Raw genomic sequence first — 17,358 nt, forward strand, 5'->3', positions numbered from 1 at the left:
TGCTTGTGCTGATTTCAGATGGATGGTAAAATTGTGTGTGTGGGGGGGGAATTATTTGGATACATATGCAGTAATACTTGCAAAAGTTCAAACCTGGGAATTTTAATAAACGTTTAGCAAATTGACAAAGTAATATATTTTTGTGGGAAGAATGCTTCTTACTCATTTAACAATATGTGTGTGCAGAATAAATCACATGTGACACTGTAAATATAGAGCAGGGTTAGGAAGTTGTGCCAAAACATAATAATCTGATACATTTTTGGAATCATATAAGTAACGTAATCATATGTAAATATTGGATTTAATAATAAAACCAAGTAAATGAATATTTTAGTGACTGCTGTTATTCCAAAAAGACTGAAAATAAACACATAACTGGGGTAAACAAGCCTTTTTTGAGATGCTGTGCCATAAAGTGATTTCCTGTATTTAAACCATTTTAAATGTCTTTTAGGCCTATAATCTGTCATGAATTATACATTAATTGAGCCAAGAAAACCATTTGAAGGGTAAAAACGAACTCATATCACTATAATGTAGGTGCAGTAACACAGAGTTTTAAAGACACTTGCAAAACAGGTAATTTCTTTATTTTATATATAACTTCATAAATCTATTTAATTACAGTCTATTAAATATAGGCAAACATTATGAAACGCATCAAAAATCACTTTGTGGCACAAAGAAGTATTAAGGGAATTGGTATCGTGAGAAGCTACAAGGACTAGAGCATAGAAACATGATCATGAACAAACACAAACACACTGTCATTTATATTTCGTGTGAATAGAACTTAATTTATAACAAAAATACATTTCATGACAAAAATAATACATTAAAACACATAAATAACAAACTGTCTACTTTTAATGGTTAAGTGCAAAATGGGATGCAGGATTGGGTTTGATAGTTTGGTTTAAACTTCAGGGAGCGCCGATTGGACTACAAACGTCATCACGGCGCGCGCGTGTGGCGAGAAGGACCTCTAGCTAACGAGCGATGCACGTGAGGGTGCCGTTTGGAAGCTTATTATCTTTCTTTCTGAGTCAGTGTGACGTTCATTGTCGCGGAGTTTATTTTGTTTCTGCCTGCGAGAAAGCGAATCGGTTTCTGAGTTTTCTTAATTCTCCACAGTGTAGAAAGAGCAGCTGGGCTATGGAGCGGGCGGGTATTGAGTCGGGAACACCGGGAAATGTAAACACGCCGGTGCCCTTGGAGCAAACTACAGCGGTAGAGGCGTCAGAAACTGGCAAACGCAAAAACGACGACACGGACGACAAAGAGACAAGCGGCAGAGGTAAGAGACGGAGAGGAGCCGGTGGGAAGAAGCTCCGTCCGGGGGAGAGATATATCCCCCCACCGCAGAAACGCAACCCAGGTGTGAGCTTTAGCCAAGAGCATTTCAACGAGACGTCATACTACTTCGAGGCTGGGCTTCGTAAAGTCTATCCGTATTACTTTGACTTTAAGACCTACTGCAAAGGTCGGTGGATTGGAACGAGCCTTTTGGATGTGTTTAAGAATGAGTTCAGAGCTGAGTCCATTGAGTATTATCAGAAGGCCGCTAAAGAGGGTCGCATCCGCCTCAACGAGACACCTGTGGAGGATCTATCTGTGGTGCTCAGGGTAAGTCTCATAAGTCCATAGTATAACCTATGTAGGGGAGGTAAACGGGATCTAGTTAGCACTGACAGTTGCCCCTGTCAGTGCGCCCCAGGACAGCTGTGGCTACAATGTAGCTGCCATCACCAGTGTGTGAATGTGTGTGTGAATGGGTGTATGACTGAAAGTGTAAAGCGCTTTGGGGTCCTTAGGGACTAGTAAAGCGCTACAAATACAGGCCATTTACCATTTGTGGGATACTAATACAAGGTATTGACTTTATGCCATGGCTACATTATTCGCCAAATTCATGTTGCCAAATGATCAGTCAGTAAAATCTGATTACTTTTGTTCAATATTGTAGCTTGCATTGAAAGGATCAAATATTTGACATGTGGTAGCTGTAAAGAACAACCCTTCATGTCATTAAATTGGTAGCTATCCAAATCTTGATACTCTGATTTCTAAAAATTCACCTGATTGTATTGGATGGCCTTGTTTGAGGTGAGCAAACACTTAAATTTTCCCTCACCATGCACAGAATAATGATCACTTGAGGAACACTGTACACCGCCACGAGCCCCCTGTAGTTGGCAGACCACTGGAGATTCTGGTAGATGATGGCGAAGTGCTTGTGGTCGATAAGCCTGCCTCCATCCCTGTGCACCCTTGTGGCCGATTCCGCCACAACACGGTGATTTTCATTCTGGGGAAGGAGTTTGGCATCTCTGAGCTGCATACAGTCCACAGGCTGGACAGGCTCACCTCTGGAGTCTTGCTGTTTGCCAGGACGCTTGAGACCTCTAAGAAACTGGACCAGATGGTGAGAGACAGACAGGTATGTTGAGCATGTTTTGCACTTTTGTGCGAGTCGGTTTTCAAAACGTCTCCACAGGTTTCTTACATCTTCTGTCTCTTTCAGCTTGAAAAGGAGTATGTCTGCCGAGTGGAGGGGGAGTTTCCACAGGATGAGGTGATCTGTGAAGAACCCATCCTGGTTGTTTCTTTCAAAATCGGCCTCTGTCGTGTTGACCCAAAAGGAAAGGAGTGCCGGACCGTCTTCCAGAGGCTTAGCTTTAACGGAAAAACAAGTGTGGTCCGCTGTTTACCCCTTACTGGTCGGACACACCAGATCAGGGTCCACCTTCAGTACCTGGGTTTTCCCATCCTTAATGATCCCGTCTATGGGTCATCAGCCTGGGGTCCTCACAGAGGGAAGGGGGGACTTGTGGGGAAGAGTGATGAAGAGCTTCTGCAGGCGCTGGTAGAAGAACATCGCTCTCAGGAAAATTTTAACATGCTGGATATTGCAGATGACTGCATTGGCATTGCACACAAGGCAGACAAAAATAAAGCCTCTGAGAAAATGGACAAATCAGCTGGAACCGCTGAATCTGACAAAAGCGGAGAAAGTTGTCCAGTACAGGTAGATGCTTGTGGCAGTGACAAGAAGTTAGATTGCATCGAGGCAGTAAATGACAACAACACCGTTAAAGACTGTCAGAACCCTCAACCAGTCAAATCACATGGAAATGAAACTGGGGCAAATGATTCTAGTCAGAAAACTCCCCCAGACCACCTATGTAGTGAATGTAAACTAGTGCGGCCAGACCCCACAGAGAAGGAACTCATCATGTATCTTCACGCTTTACGCTACAAAGGACCTGACTTCGAATATTCCACACAATTACCTGACTGGGCAAAAGAGGACTGGGTGGAGGCAGATTAGAACAGACCAGATGAACGCTGCTGACGGCTTTGACATTTAATCTTCAGACAATCATTAATCCTCAAGGAGATTTTGGTTTTTAATTTTTTTGATTTAGAACCAAAAACAAAAATGTTTTGCTGCTTTGAAAGCAAATATGAGTTAAGATTGGAGTGGTTCTCATTTCACCTTGAGGTCTATTTTAATTTAACATTATCCACAAAGTCTGTAATCTGTCTTGTACCACAGCGAACATTTGAAATAAATCGAAAGCCAGTCTGCAGGAAAATAAAATGTTTTATTTCATTTTTGTGAAAAATCAACATTGACAGCTATAAATAAGAGTGGTGGTGACCTTTATCTTTTTGTTTATAGAAAGCCTGTGATTGATTACCTTTGTCTATAAGGCAAGGTTATTCTGCTGAGTGACCCAAAGTGAAGGCTGGTTAAAGATGTTTGATTATACAGTCAAGATAACACCTCTGCAATGAAAAGTCTTGAAAATAACCTCGCTCATAGGCACATTTTATGGCAAATCTTTCTTCTTAAGGTCCTCGCTGAATCACAGCCACTGCACCTTCAATACTTCTTTGTTTTATACATATAAAGGACCATAAACATATAAAATTTTACTCTTAGGACACTTTTTTTTTTTTTTTTGCACATCACAAAATTTCAGCTGCTTTGAAACAACCGTTTGAAAGACATTTGACACATGCTGTTCATGTCATAAATACTGTTAAATGCTTTGCAGTGTGGATAAAGGTCGCCTGTCAGGAGTTTCTCTTAACACTGCAGCCAGATCTGTATGGGAAATTGACTGTTGATGCAGCTGCTTGTGATGGTACAATTACTGCATTTAAAACAGAAATTCAAGCTCCTCCTAATTCTGCTAAGGCTTACTGACATCTGTGGATCCTGAATAGTATGCACCTTAAGTGTATAAACCTTAGTGTTAAGTCTGTTAGACACCACTTTGCCCCTTGGAAATCAGCATGAGTGAACATTACATTGTTTTGGCACTGACACTAGAATAAACAGCATGACCGTTAATTTGAAAGTGAAACATTAAAAGCAAGCCAAGACACCACACATGATACACACTGCGAACTGTAGGTTAGTGATTCTCTACATTATCATCACAAAAGACATACTGTACATGTTATCCCCACAGAGTGCAGAACCCACTGACAGTTGTCTGCTTCTCTAAACGTGATAATGATTGAGTCATGCTCATAAACTGTTTGCGGCTTTGCGCGCAGGCACACCCCACGCAGCTCTGTCTCTTTATATCTCACATTTAAATCTATGAGTGCATATGGCTCATAGGGGTCAATCCCAGCTTGGAGAAACCCAGTCTGTGCAGAGCGTCCAGGTTCAGAAGTTAAAAAGTTCCAGGCACAAAGTAAGTTCTGCAGGCAGCAGGTGCAGCACTCGGATAGTTTCTGTGTCGATGACGAGCTGCAGTTAATATTCAAATGTGGCATTTGTTTAAAACTGTGGCTGGATAGAAAGCTTCATCTTTTGCTGTCATGCTTTCAGTTTTAACCTTTAGCTGAAGACACGCTCATGCTCTGACCTCATTTGTAACAAACGATGAAACAAGACTGGACAAACATGCTGTCGTGTTACATTTGCAGTTGGCTTGTATTTCCTTTGTGTAATATACAAATGTAACAATGTATGCTCCTTTTTCATCAACTGTGATTGTATAAGTTCAGTTGTTTTGGTTTTAATTTTTTTATATGTATAAATTAAGAGTCAGATCCACAGTGTTTTCAAGATTTTCTCCAGCTTTCTTTAACAAGTATCTTCCCGCTGTCCGTCTCTCTTTATCCAAACATCTGGTAAGTCTGGCTTACTGTTGGGTAAAATCACCACTTCCTCGCTGTGGCTGGTGCGACGCTTGCCACAAGTCTCATAAACGATTTCTTTCAGTGAGAGACGAAGTGCATCTCTCCTCCCATTAAGGTGTCCTGGCTGTAAGTGGACCTCCGCCTCTCCTTCTTGCTGCTGTGTGTTCGAAGATCCTGGTTCGATGTCACTGAGGCACGTTTCGCAGGACTCCTCCAGACCCTCACAGGAGCTCTGAGACAGGGAGAGGTGACGTCCTTTATGTGAGCGATGAGGGTGACAGCAACTCTCCCCTAAGGTATTTTCATCCTTGCAGAGTGATGACTGGTCAGTAGTCTCCAGTGTATGGCTGATGATGGTCTCCTCCATGCTTGATGATGAGGATGATGTATTGCTCCAGTGTTTCACCCTGACAGACTGACTCCTGCAGGTTTTACACAGCAACTTGTCCTTAGCTACATCTTCTTCAGCCAGGCCTGGTGGGCATAGAGTGTTTTCTTTGTAAGGAGATGAGGTCTGGACGGCTGGTGGTGGTTGGCAGATTTTCTGTTGATGGCTACATGTCTCCTCACTCTCCCCATCCATGGTATTCCTTGCCACATCTCCCTCACAGTACTCAATCTCATCAGAAAGCACAGAGGGCCGGTTTGACAGTTTACTGGTGCAGGTGCTGTTCTCAAAGCTGTCACTCAGGCGATAGGCCAATGGCTGCAGCTCGTACTGCTCGGGCCCTCGATTCCCGCAGCCACTTCCTGCAGTCTGTTTCTGCCTGTGCTGACGATGGTTGGGATAGAGATAACCGCCTGCTTCTTTGTCATAACTCCTCCTCACTCTAGATTTACCAAATGCCCCGTTAGCCGCAGAAGTCGACAAAGAGCCAGGATCAGAACAAGAAGAAAGCATACCGTCCGTTTGGTCGGAAAAACACGGCAGCGTGATCATTCCACAGTTTTTCTGGGGTCCACAAAAACAGCACAGGGACTGGAAAAAGAAGGTTGCAAATCCACACGCTACACATTTGACCAAAAACAGAAAAATCCCAAGCTTTCTGAAGAACAAGGCCGTGGCAGGTAACATGATGATCCCTATGAAGAAAAAAGCACCAGAAACTATTGCTACAGGACATCCCATCCTTTTAGTGGCATGTGCTACTTTCCCAATTTTATCTGAATGTGGAGCTAAGCTGTAGGATATGCAATAGTTGGCAATAAAATCGACTGACAGCCCTGCGGCAGATGATATAAACAGAGCCTCTGTGCCACACAGCTGCCATTCAAGAAGAACAAGGAGGCCGACAGTGACAAACACACTGCCTCCTACGGCTATTGTTCCATATATGCTCAGTGGAATATTCCATGTGGTTAAAAGAAGCAAAGCACATGTGAGTGCTACTGAAAAGCCAGCTACTACTAGAGTCTCTGAGCTTAAAGACTGCTGCAGGTCAAAAAGAGACAGCTGACTGATGAACCAGCCGTTCTCCAGCCCTTGTGGTGCTCCTGATATCTCTCTGTTAAACCATGTCAGGATTTCTCTGTAAAAAACACTGGTTCTGCTAAAGTTGAAGCTGTAGAAGTATGTAGTTTTGAATGCCAGCACGAGGGCAGCAACCCTGCCATCTGGCTGGAAGTACACCCCTCCGCTGTGTGCCAGATGGCCCTCGGCATACCTCTCTGCCAGCATCATGCTTAGGCAGTTCTCAAAAACGCTGGGAGGGTAGGGGAATGGGATGTCATTACAGCAGAAATGAAGGGCGTCATCGCTCTCTGAGCACCTCCTGACAGATATCCAGTGTATTAGCTGCTCTACGAGGCAGATATTATCTGTCATTGCATCTTTATCTTCAGGTGATGAAGGAGAGTGAAAGCTTTGGTTCTGAACCCGTCCACACAGCTCCCGCAACCAAACCTGAGCATCAGGTCGGCTCATGTTAAAGTCAGGGTCAAGAACTAAAGAGCCATTGCTTCTTGGGTTAAAGTGGTCTCCGTTGTCAGTCGGTTTGATGCCCCAAACAAGCATCAACGTAACAGGCTTATCCTCTCCATTTCTCTGCCTCTCAAACATGAACATGTGATGGTACTCTGCGTCATATCGCTCAAATGGGTGACTGGAGCGGAACAGTTGGGTGACCCTGCTCTCAAGAGCTGGCAGCTTCATGCCCGGGTCTATGCATGACATGTACATGCCTCCAGCAGCGAGCACTGCAAACCAGCAAACCCAAATGTATCTAAACTTTACAACTCCACAGGGCAGGATTTTCAGAAATAATAAATTGGAGGTGTCAGTGAGACCACGATTTAATTCTCTCAGCTTCTGCCCAAGGCTGAAGAGGCATCTCTTGCGTGAACTCGTGTCCCAAAAGCCACCAGTGCTTTTGGAGCAGCAGGGGTTCCATCCTTGCGCTGCCGCAGATGCAGAAGACATTTTTGTGTAGCGCTCACGCAGAATGAACGAACACGGCAGCCACACCAATGCCAAGAGGGAGCTGATTACAGAGGCAGTTCCGAGATAAATGGAGAAGCATCTGATTGCTGTGATGCTGCTGAGATAACCAGAGAAAAAAGCTGCACTGGAGGTCAGCCCTGATGCTAAAATCAAATAGCCTACTTCCTGCAAAGCTCTGTTTACTCTCTTTTCCAGGGAAGCTGAAGGATTTTGGGATAGCTGCAGATTCCAAAAGTCAGTAAAGATGAAAACCTGATTGGAGCAGCTTCCCAAGAGAATAAGAGCTGCTGACAGGTTGACCAGAGGAAAGAAAGTCAGACGAAATGCTACTTTGTAGAAAAAATAGGATGTTAGAAGGGAGCCGGTGATTGCTATTACAGATAGCGCTACTATGAAGAGCGAGTGGAGGTATAGAGCCATAGTGAACAGAAGTGATACAACAGCTAGGAAAGGGTAAACTGAATCTCTTGTCAGGTAATACTCAAACAGAGCCTGCTTAATGCCAAAGTCTATGCCAGTAATAGTCGTATTATTGTAGGTTAGATCCCTGCCTTCAAGGCTATTCATGTATATCTCCATCATATGTTCTCCTTTGTCTACAGGTAGGAAAAGAAGACTGTACTTCAGTGTGGGAATTTGGTATTCAACAGTCTGCGGTCCAAGAAAGTCTTTGTCAACCAGAAAGTGCAGGATTTGAAACACCACGCGGGATTGTTTGCAGCGGGAGGGAACCGAGGAACAGCTGCCATGTTTGGGTCTCTGGGCACAGGCTTCAACTAGATGTCCTTCATGATAGTATGGCGCACATTTCCGCAGAAGGTTCAGAGACTCAGAAACCTGGTATGAGAGAAAGACAATGGAAAATAAAACCACAAGATAACACAACAGAACTGTGGTATAATTAAGTGCTTACTGAGTTTGCATTGCTCACACATATCCATGCTCCTTTAACCTTTTGTAAAATAAGCACATTTTATTTCTGAAAGAAAATTAAATGCCACGTCACAGGGATATCTGCATAATGCTTTACCAGTCGACTGACCAACTACACTCACTACAGACGAACAGCAGCCAGAGTTGTTTGCCCTGCAGTGGCCTCCGTAGCTACAATTATGCACTTGATTGGAATCTACTGACATCTAAAGGTGAGATTTCACACACAGTATATTTAAACTGAACGTGGTTTAATTTGATTTTTGCTCATTATGACTGGAGGTGCAGTTAAAAGCTTGTAATGGTCAACTTTCTGCTTGGGTTACTTTACCAAACAACTCTGAGGACAAGATCAGGTTTTCAAATGTCTTCTTGAACGTGACAAGACATCCACCTACAAAGTACAATTTACAAAATAAAAAGGACTGGTCTGATGAGCTGATATCCCTTTGCCTGTTTTATTTTGTTTTGTTTTATAATTTTGAAAATGAGAAGAAAGCTTCAGTACTTGCTGTGAGGTGAGGCTGAGGCAGCGGGAGGCATTAGTAAGGACTGCCAAGTAATTCCCCAGAGACCAGCTTGGACAACAGCCGCTCTTGGACATTCCCTCAGCCTTCACCCTCACATGCTGCTGGCACAGGTCCTGGAACTGGGCCTGGGAGCGAATCTGTTTCAAAGGAGGCAAAGGTTTTTTTGAATGCATGCCCAGATTTAAAGCTATTTCATAAAAAAAAAAGAACTAATTTCACACAAGATGATGTAGAGTGATTTTTATTGGAGGAGATGGATTAAAATGTGGAACACAGCCACTGTATTAAACTGAAAAAGTGAGAGAGAGAGAGGAGACGATGACTAAATGTTTCAGCAAAGTTGACAGAGAGGAGTGAGTAGAACATGACGAACCCTGGATTGTTCCATCTCACACATGGCGTGGATCGCCTTCAGACTCCAGAGACTGGCTGAGTTTTCTGATCGAAACACCAGCTGGGCAAAACGCTCGCCTGTGTGGAGAGAGACAGATGGAGTCTCCATACAGGAACAAGATGACCAGCCGTGATTCCTCAGTTCACAGGGGTGGTCAGAAATGCTCAGAATGTTTGCAGACCCTTGTCAAGGGCTCTGAGGTATGAATCCTTAGGGATGAAAGCAAGCAAACTACATATTTTGTGTGTTTTATCCTGGCGTCAGTGTTGGATGTGAATAGAAATTAGCCAACTTCAATAAAATGCAAACCTAGGGCTTGGGATTGCTAATAAATCTATTTAGGGAGCTTTCCGTATTTTAAAAAGAAGTCTTTGATCTAACAGAAAACTATATCAAAGCAGAGCTTAAAGAAGAAAATCAGGAATACCATTCCCAAAGAATAGCTCTCAAAAAACTTCTTTGATCTGCAACTTTTCTTTGTGAACTTGTATTTAAGTGGTCACTTTTATGTTGTTTATGTCTTTCATTCTAAGTTTGCAGAGACCACTAATGACTCTTTACTAAGCTCCAGTGTTTTTCCCAACATTCACAGTTTTTAAATACAGTTTATAGAGGTGGATTAAATTGAAATGAATCGGCTGCATTCACATATGCATAGTTATCTCCTTTTAATTTTCTAATGTTTAGTTTGTCATGGCCAGCATAGATACATATTACTCTTAACCCTTGTAGATCTACAGTGTGAAAACAACGAGATTTCATTCGTTTAAGTTTTAAAAACATAAAAGTTTATTTTACTGAAAAGCTTAAACTGATCAGGGTTTTCTCACCTGGAGAATCGCAGAGGAAGGTGTCTAGAGTGGAGTCCCTGGCCAGCATCCTTTTCATTCGAGCTTTGGAGGTGTCGTGGCCACTGCTACTTTCTCTGCTGATAGTTCCTCCAAATCTAACACATATAAAACCAGACAGATGCCCTTTTTAGCATTTTGATTTTAACATTTTTTAATTTGCAATATTTTTTTTAGCACTTGGGATAAGCACAATAGACACTAGCTGTTTGTTTTTCCATTATTATTCATGCTGCTTATTTATAAACTCTGTGGGAATACTGCAAAGTTAGGATTCAGTTAAAGTCCAACATTCAGTCTTCCTCTGTCTTGGATTTCTCTTCCATAAACTTCCATAAGAGGTAGATGTGAGAGTGTGAATGGTTGTCTACCACTCTGTGTTAGCCCTGTGTTACACACTGTTCAGGTTGTGCTCTGCCTTAAGGATCCAACACAACTTAGTAAGGCCCAAATTAATTATTGTTTTATTATTTCCCAATACAGAAACCAGAACTTGAAAGAGGGTGTGCATTCTTTTTGTAATGACTGTGTGTAGTGTGTCTGCATACAGTCACTATTGCCAAAGCTTTTACTGCAAGTAATTATAATAATGTGTTATCAGTCTTCAGGTTGCTCAAATCCATTTCTACAGCAGCACATCTGTGCGTCTGTCAGTGGTGCAGTCTGTGCTTCACTCCACTAAAACCTTCTGCTGACCTTTTACTGAGCTGCTGTGGTAAAAGAGACAGTTTTTTCCCAGGGCCAGTGTTCTCCTGCAGCTTGGACAAGCTCGACATGCGAACTCCGATGTATGTTCCTCGTGGCTGAAAGCCCTGTAGAAAGAGAGCACTTTCAAACACAAGCAGACATCACAGTGAAAGGCAGTACAGATGCTGTTACCATTTAACACAATGCATCCACTGATATAATCAGCATCAAGCAAATTAAATGCTGTCTAATAAACATGTATATACGCAGCCTGTATTTGCTTATATTTTTACTGAGTGGTGTTTATAAAAAGAAAGCAGCACTCTTATCATTGGCATAATCGTACTTCTTTTCTTATGTAAATCATTTTTAGCTTTGCCGTTCATGATTCATTGTTGTGAGTCGCTTGTTGAGACTTGAGAATGATTTCTTAATCAGTGTTTATCCTGTAAACATGCATCTCAAAGGTGAGAAGGTGTATTTAATTAAGATGACAGCAAGTGTGATCTAATTCAGAGCGGCTCATTGAATCTGAGATTAGACTGAACTAAAAGGATATGGCTGAAATCATGAGTCATTAGCAGAACAGTAATTAACCACACTCAGCCTAAGGTGGTGAAGGATGTTTGTGTTGTTGATTTAACAGAACCTGACAGTAGAGATACATGTGCTGCAGCAAGAAAATTAGGATTAAAATTTGAAGATTGCTTGTGTGTACAGGCTTGAGTGTTCTTGTTTTCATGGCCCAGTGGGGACTTTAAACCAATTGTAAAGCAAACCATGGGGGCCTTCTCTGACTAAATTTTGACATAAAGGATGTACACTCTGGAAGAAACTACTAGCAATGGGGAAGGCATAGATCATGAAGTCACAGTTGGAGCTAGGGAATGCATTTAATGAATATTAAAATTTGTGAGTGTGCACATGTATTTGAGACTAACCAGTAATGGGTCAGAGAAGTCTGGCAGTGGGCCAATCAAGAATGCAGCCAGTGAGCATCCCAGCAACAGCACAGCACAACCAATCAGAACCGCCAACGGGTAGTCCACTATCACCTGGGAATAACTGTTAAATAAAATACCGCAAAAGAATCAGGCTGTGTCGCTGAAGAAAAGAGAATCATCATGATGAAATTAAGAGAGACCTGCAGTACTTTTGGGCTTTTAAGATAAAAAAGGGTTTTCACACTTACTTTCTAAGGATACAGTACAGTCCCCCATCCCTGTTCACAAAAAACTGTTATCAGTAACAAAAAAAATAATTATTATCATTATAATGACTCTGTGCACATGTGGGAAAAAACAAGCAAATTTGTTGATTCATTTTCTTCTATAAGAGCTCTGACCTCATCTAACCAGCAGCTCTTACACAAGCCTAAAACCAGATTAAAACAGAGAGGTGATCGAGCTTTTGCAGAATCAGCAACACATCAATGGGATAATCTACCTATCTTCATATCCACACAGCTCCGGCGGTACACATTTAAATCTTTATTATAAACACATTTATTCTCCTTGGCAGTGTGACATCCACTTAAAGGATTGCATTTTATGGTCTGTTTTTATTTTGATTTCATTTTATTGTTATCTTATTTTATTTATTGTCCTTTAATGTTATGTATTGCTTTCAATTTTTTCTGGATTTCAGTGTAGTTTTCTTGGGGCAATATGCTTTTAATGTACAGTGCTTTGGTCAACTCTATTGTTTTAAATGTGTCATATAAATAAATGTGACTTTTGACCTCTTCCCACAAGGTAGTTGAGACATGTATTAAGTATGAAGCTATGGCCAAGCACAAGTAAACCGAAAAGGAACGAAACAGCAGATTTGTCTCTCTTTTTTTTTTTCTTTAATGTAATCAAATCCGACTGTCGGCACCACTGAAGCTCTTTAATTCTCCAGTTTGTTGAATACACACACAAAAAATTGAAATGCAGACAATGACTTTTGAACTATCTACTTTCAGGTAAAACAGCCAAAAAAAAGCCAAAGTATATTTTCCAAAACACACCTTACTGTCACCACATGTTGCTGCTTTGGTTTCTGTGTCCCGCCTTCATTTGACCCGTGCAGCCAGTGACATCTCACCGGTCCATGGCAGGATGACTGATGGGCAGAACCACAGCTGTGTCCCACTTTTACAACAATTCCTCCTTCATCATTAGGAACGCTGGTGTTTGAATGACAGCTGTGGCAGGCATTTGATTTGATTGGCCCACAGTGACTGCAGTGTGGACATTTTAGAAGCTGGGGACTCTGGGGAACCTAAAGGAGGAAGGAAGATAACAATATGACTGTTGATGTCACTGCCTTCCAAATCCACCACCTTATTTAATGCATCCCTATATATGCTAAGGTATACTTGGTGATAGAGCTGAAAGGAAGAAGAGGGTCTGCCAAGGCTGCTGCAGCTGTCACATAGCTCCCCTTCAGGCTGGATGACAGTCAACTGGGCCTCAGCAGAGCTGTCAGGGGGGCACAGAGAAACTGTCGGGATCTCACTAAGGAGAGACGTCGGATGGGGAGAAGAGGAAGACAATGAAAATATAAAAATATGGAAATATATTAACAGGAGAGAGGATATGATTGACAGTGGTAGCAGTGAAAGAAGCAGCAGCTCTTTTCAAATGAAGGTGCAAAAGTTCAGCTTGTAAACAGTGACTGACAACTCAGTTTCTTGAATGCACTTCTTGCCTTACTTCATCTGATTTTCAACGGCGAATTGAGCAGCCCAGCTGAGCTAATGAGGTAAGGAATGGATTTCTGGATAACATGCTGTAGCCACTGGAAGGAAGAAGGGCCAATTAAAACAGAAGGTAGGAGGAAGGAGAAGGAATCGAGAATGAGCGAGAGAGTGAGACTTTTTTCACTTCATGTCACCATCATTGGGGTAGGTGGTTATTTAGGATGGCACACAAGACAAGACTGAGGGATGGTTCGTGGCTAACGGCAGCATTCAGTAGTTGTTTTTATATTTTTCTCATTTTGCAGTGCTTGTGAAAACTGTCTGTCTTTGGTCATGTTAAAAGCATTCTTCTGTGGATAGCTGTGTCGGTTTATTGCATTCACCACTTTAGCCCACACAGTTATGGAAAGGCTCACATGTCCGCTTGTTTAGTTCCCTGAAGATGAGTCCTACTGACTTCCGTGATCCTTTGAGTTTTTTTCAATGACATTCACTTAAGCCACTTTTTTTTTTCTTTTCTTTCCATTTCTATTTTTATTGGGCATCATGGTTCTAATCTGGGACCTCCCCAGCAGCAAGGCCTGACTACAAAGCAAAGCAGAACAGAGCAGGCTGTAATGACAATGGACAATGACAGAGATGATAGGGATTAACTTAGACTCATGAAAAAAAAGGAGTAGCTAGGAAAAAAGTGGGTTGCAAAGCGTCTTGTAATGGGATTCTTGGCTGTGCTTGACCTTATAGCCTGCCTGCACTAATGCTCTGTGTTATTCTATGGATTGTCATGAAATATAAAGACAGTGTTCACAAAAAACAACAACTAAACTAATTACACAGTGTGGCTGTAGACTCTTGTTTTATATTCCATTCCTCCTCTATCACATGTCCTTAAAATCATTCATTCATTTAGTTTTATTTCACTTTCTACCCCCAAAATTACGTTACATAAAAACAACAGAAAATAAAGAGACCTAACAGGATAGCTGCGTATTCCTTTGGCTGTAGCTCAGGAAAGTGGGCATGAGCTCCTTAAAGTCAACCACATGCTTGTTTTTCCACGCAAGACTGGATGCAACCGCACTTCCTGCCTAGTCACCATGGCGACAGAGTAAGTCAACAGAGCTTAATTGACCTCACAAGGTTTTATTTGCATCTCATAATAAGGAGAACAAATGATGATGAGCAGTCTGCTGAATTGGTAAACATAAGCAGAGGGATTATGGAGTTTATTAGTGGAGCCAAGTGAAGAAGAAAACCTCAGAGTTTTGTCTTCATGTTACAAAATTGTGTTATGACCTAAATAATAAATACCCCGCAAAGTCCTCAGAAGCTCTTAATCGCAAAGCATTTGTTCATCTACTAGTTTGACCTATTTAGACGCTGACGTGAGTGAATAAACAAACAAAATGAAGCTACTTCAGAGTGTAAATACTTTATTTTCACTGTAATCACAAGAAACTCAGTCCATCCAGTGTTTCACTACAGCTTAGAATTGATGCAGGAATATAATTAAAGATACTAGGAGACACTGCCTGGCTGCCTCTTGACCACAGGGTGTGGGATATCAGTGTTTGACCCTGAGTTTTCATCTTAATGGTTTCCACAGAGCTGGCCAACCCAGGCAAACACACTAACAAAGGAACTCAATTCTGGAGCTTATCAATAATTCAGCGGACGAATACAAAAATACATCCAAAAAGGTGTCACCAAGCTACTCCCGACACCTAGGACAAAAATGGGAAACTGGCAGCGTGCCCTGAAATCAAAATGACCTCATAAATCAGAGTTTACATCAGAACAGCAGAGTGCACAGCTGAAACAAAAGCTGCTCGTTTTTCACCGTGCACACACTCTGTTGCCAGATTATTAGTCCTCTTAAAATAATGAAGTCTCATATAACAACTATAAATAATCAGTGATGCTAGACCATGTCATTAATTATTAGAAACCCCTCTTATTATTACATCTCAGACTCATCGGAAAATACAGCCAGCACCAAGCAGTTTCGGCAAAAACTGATAACTGTGACTTGAGGAAGGTGCTGGGTATTTCTGGGCTGTTATTAGACTTCCATTACAATGACATACGAATGAATAGTTTAAATTAGAGTTTATTAATTTTTCAAGCTTCAAATTTATCATGTTAATTTTTTTAAAAACGTAGAGTTGAAATTGTAATGTTTCGCCCTCTGAATGAAGTGGAAAAGAAGCACAAATCAGGTTTGCGCTTCTGTACAGTCCTTCATATGACTGCTGAGTGTGTGATATTGAGTTGGAAACTGAGTGTATAAAATCACCTTAAAGTTGTTCAAAGGTGGCCCCGGGAGGAACCAGAATATCTCTAAGGCTTAAAGGCTGTCAGCTGTACTTTCTGTCTCTCTCTCCAAACATTTCCCTTTAGATCTTTGTCTGTTTTCTTGTCTACAGCATGCTTCGTGCATCAACTGTCTGGATGTCAGTCAATGTCATGTCTCTCAAAATTTCCTAACCTGACAATCACGCATATAGACACGCTGAAGAACTGTGCAAAAGCACACTCTGTATGCAGAGTGCTGACTGTTAACCTTTAAAAGCCTGAGGTATCATTAGAGTAAAAATGTGATGCTCTGTCTCTGCATATAGGTGACAAAACCAAGTGAGGAGTGTTCATGGAGAGAGAAATAATAATAATAATAATACTAATAATGTGGCCTGTTGCTGAGCTGAAGGGTGACAGGTCTCAGCTGTTTCCAGCCCTGCTTTCATGTTTGAAGCCTCTTATCCATTAGATTTTTTTACAAGCTGAGAACAAAGTGAGTGACAGGGTGACATCAGTGACCCAAAGAAGCAGTTTGACTAAAGCAGCAGGATGACACTGAACAGATCGCAAAGAGCTCCAGCCAACTATTTATGAGCTGCTCACTGAATCCTGCAAATCTGTCAGAAGCAGAAAGGGAACGGTCTTTTGTATGGTGGTAAATTAAAGTAGGCACTCAGGGTACTAGCTCTGAGTATCATAAAGCACTTATATGGAGTGTGCTATCACTGAAAACGCAGTGATTCAATATAAATTCTTAAAACTAAGACAGCAGCATATATGTTGTTGCAGTAATGTTGAAACACAAGAACAACAACAGCAGCAGCAGGAATCCTGTCGTGTACTGTTCCCACTGTCTACAGCAGAAACAGCTGGGTTCAGTAACCCACCATTCAGCGAAACTAGCAGCAGCCAGGGGGGTAAAAAACACACACACACCTTGATGTCTGCTTTTAACATCCATTCATTTTCGCTACTGATCAAGTTACACAGTAAGCTTTTGGACGTTTCCACAAACCAGAAAGAAAAAACAACAACCCACCTTTTACAAGCCTCCCGAATTTCCTTTTCATCTACAGGAGAATCAACCATTACTATCGCGTCCGTGCTTTCTCCTATTATTGAGCAAGCATCCATCCTCCTCCCGATCCGCCTTTTTCTTTCTGATTATTTAAAAAAAATATAGAAATCCCTTCTAATATCAGATCGGGTTAACTAAACGGTTAATTTTCTATCTGCCAGGACTGAGTCCACGAGGATCAAATGCTTGTTTCTGGGGCTTCTACTACAGAGCAGCACTAGGGCTGTTTGGGTTAATCTGCCCCGAGCTGCGCTCTGATTGGCGGAGCCCCGGTGATGCTGAGGAGGCTGTATGG

The 17,358-nt window shown here is 41.9% G+C and overlaps 2 protein-coding genes across 2 annotated transcripts; one reads left to right on the forward strand and one right to left on the reverse strand.

The window, feature by feature from the left end:
* The first annotated feature begins 960 nt into the window (after positions 1 to 960).
* rpusd2 (RNA pseudouridine synthase domain containing 2) lies at positions 961 to 3,605 on the forward strand. Its single transcript, XM_085256272.1, has 3 exons — positions 961 to 1,629; positions 2,147 to 2,443; positions 2,528 to 3,605. Exons 1-3 carry the CDS (start codon positions 1,003 to 1,005, stop codon positions 3,332 to 3,334), a joined length of 1,731 nt encoding a protein of 576 aa, XP_085112398.1. The 5' UTR covers positions 961 to 1,002; the 3' UTR covers positions 3,335 to 3,605.
* On the reverse strand, positions 3,593 to 17,315 carry disp2 (dispatched RND transporter family member 2). The gene is made up of 10 exons (XM_085256270.1): positions 17,025 to 17,315; positions 13,364 to 13,502; positions 13,013 to 13,266; positions 12,194 to 12,223; positions 11,943 to 12,066; positions 11,011 to 11,126; positions 10,297 to 10,412; positions 9,446 to 9,543; positions 9,051 to 9,209; positions 3,593 to 8,446 (listed from the first exon to the last, which is right to left on the reverse strand). Exons 1-10 carry the CDS (start codon positions 17,117 to 17,119, stop codon positions 5,114 to 5,116), a joined length of 4,464 nt encoding a protein of 1,487 aa, XP_085112396.1. The 5' UTR covers positions 17,120 to 17,315; the 3' UTR covers positions 3,593 to 5,113.
* Between the last annotated feature and the right edge of the window lie 43 nt (positions 17,316 to 17,358).

The sequence above is a fragment of the Mchenga conophoros genome, linkage group LG19, assembly GCF_057382185.1.
Source record: "Mchenga conophoros isolate Kocher_MC1m ecotype Shallow Benthic linkage group LG19, M_conophoros_male_GT1.1, whole genome shotgun sequence".
NCBI classification, from domain to species: Eukaryota; Metazoa; Chordata; class Actinopteri; order Cichliformes; family Cichlidae; genus Mchenga; species Mchenga conophoros.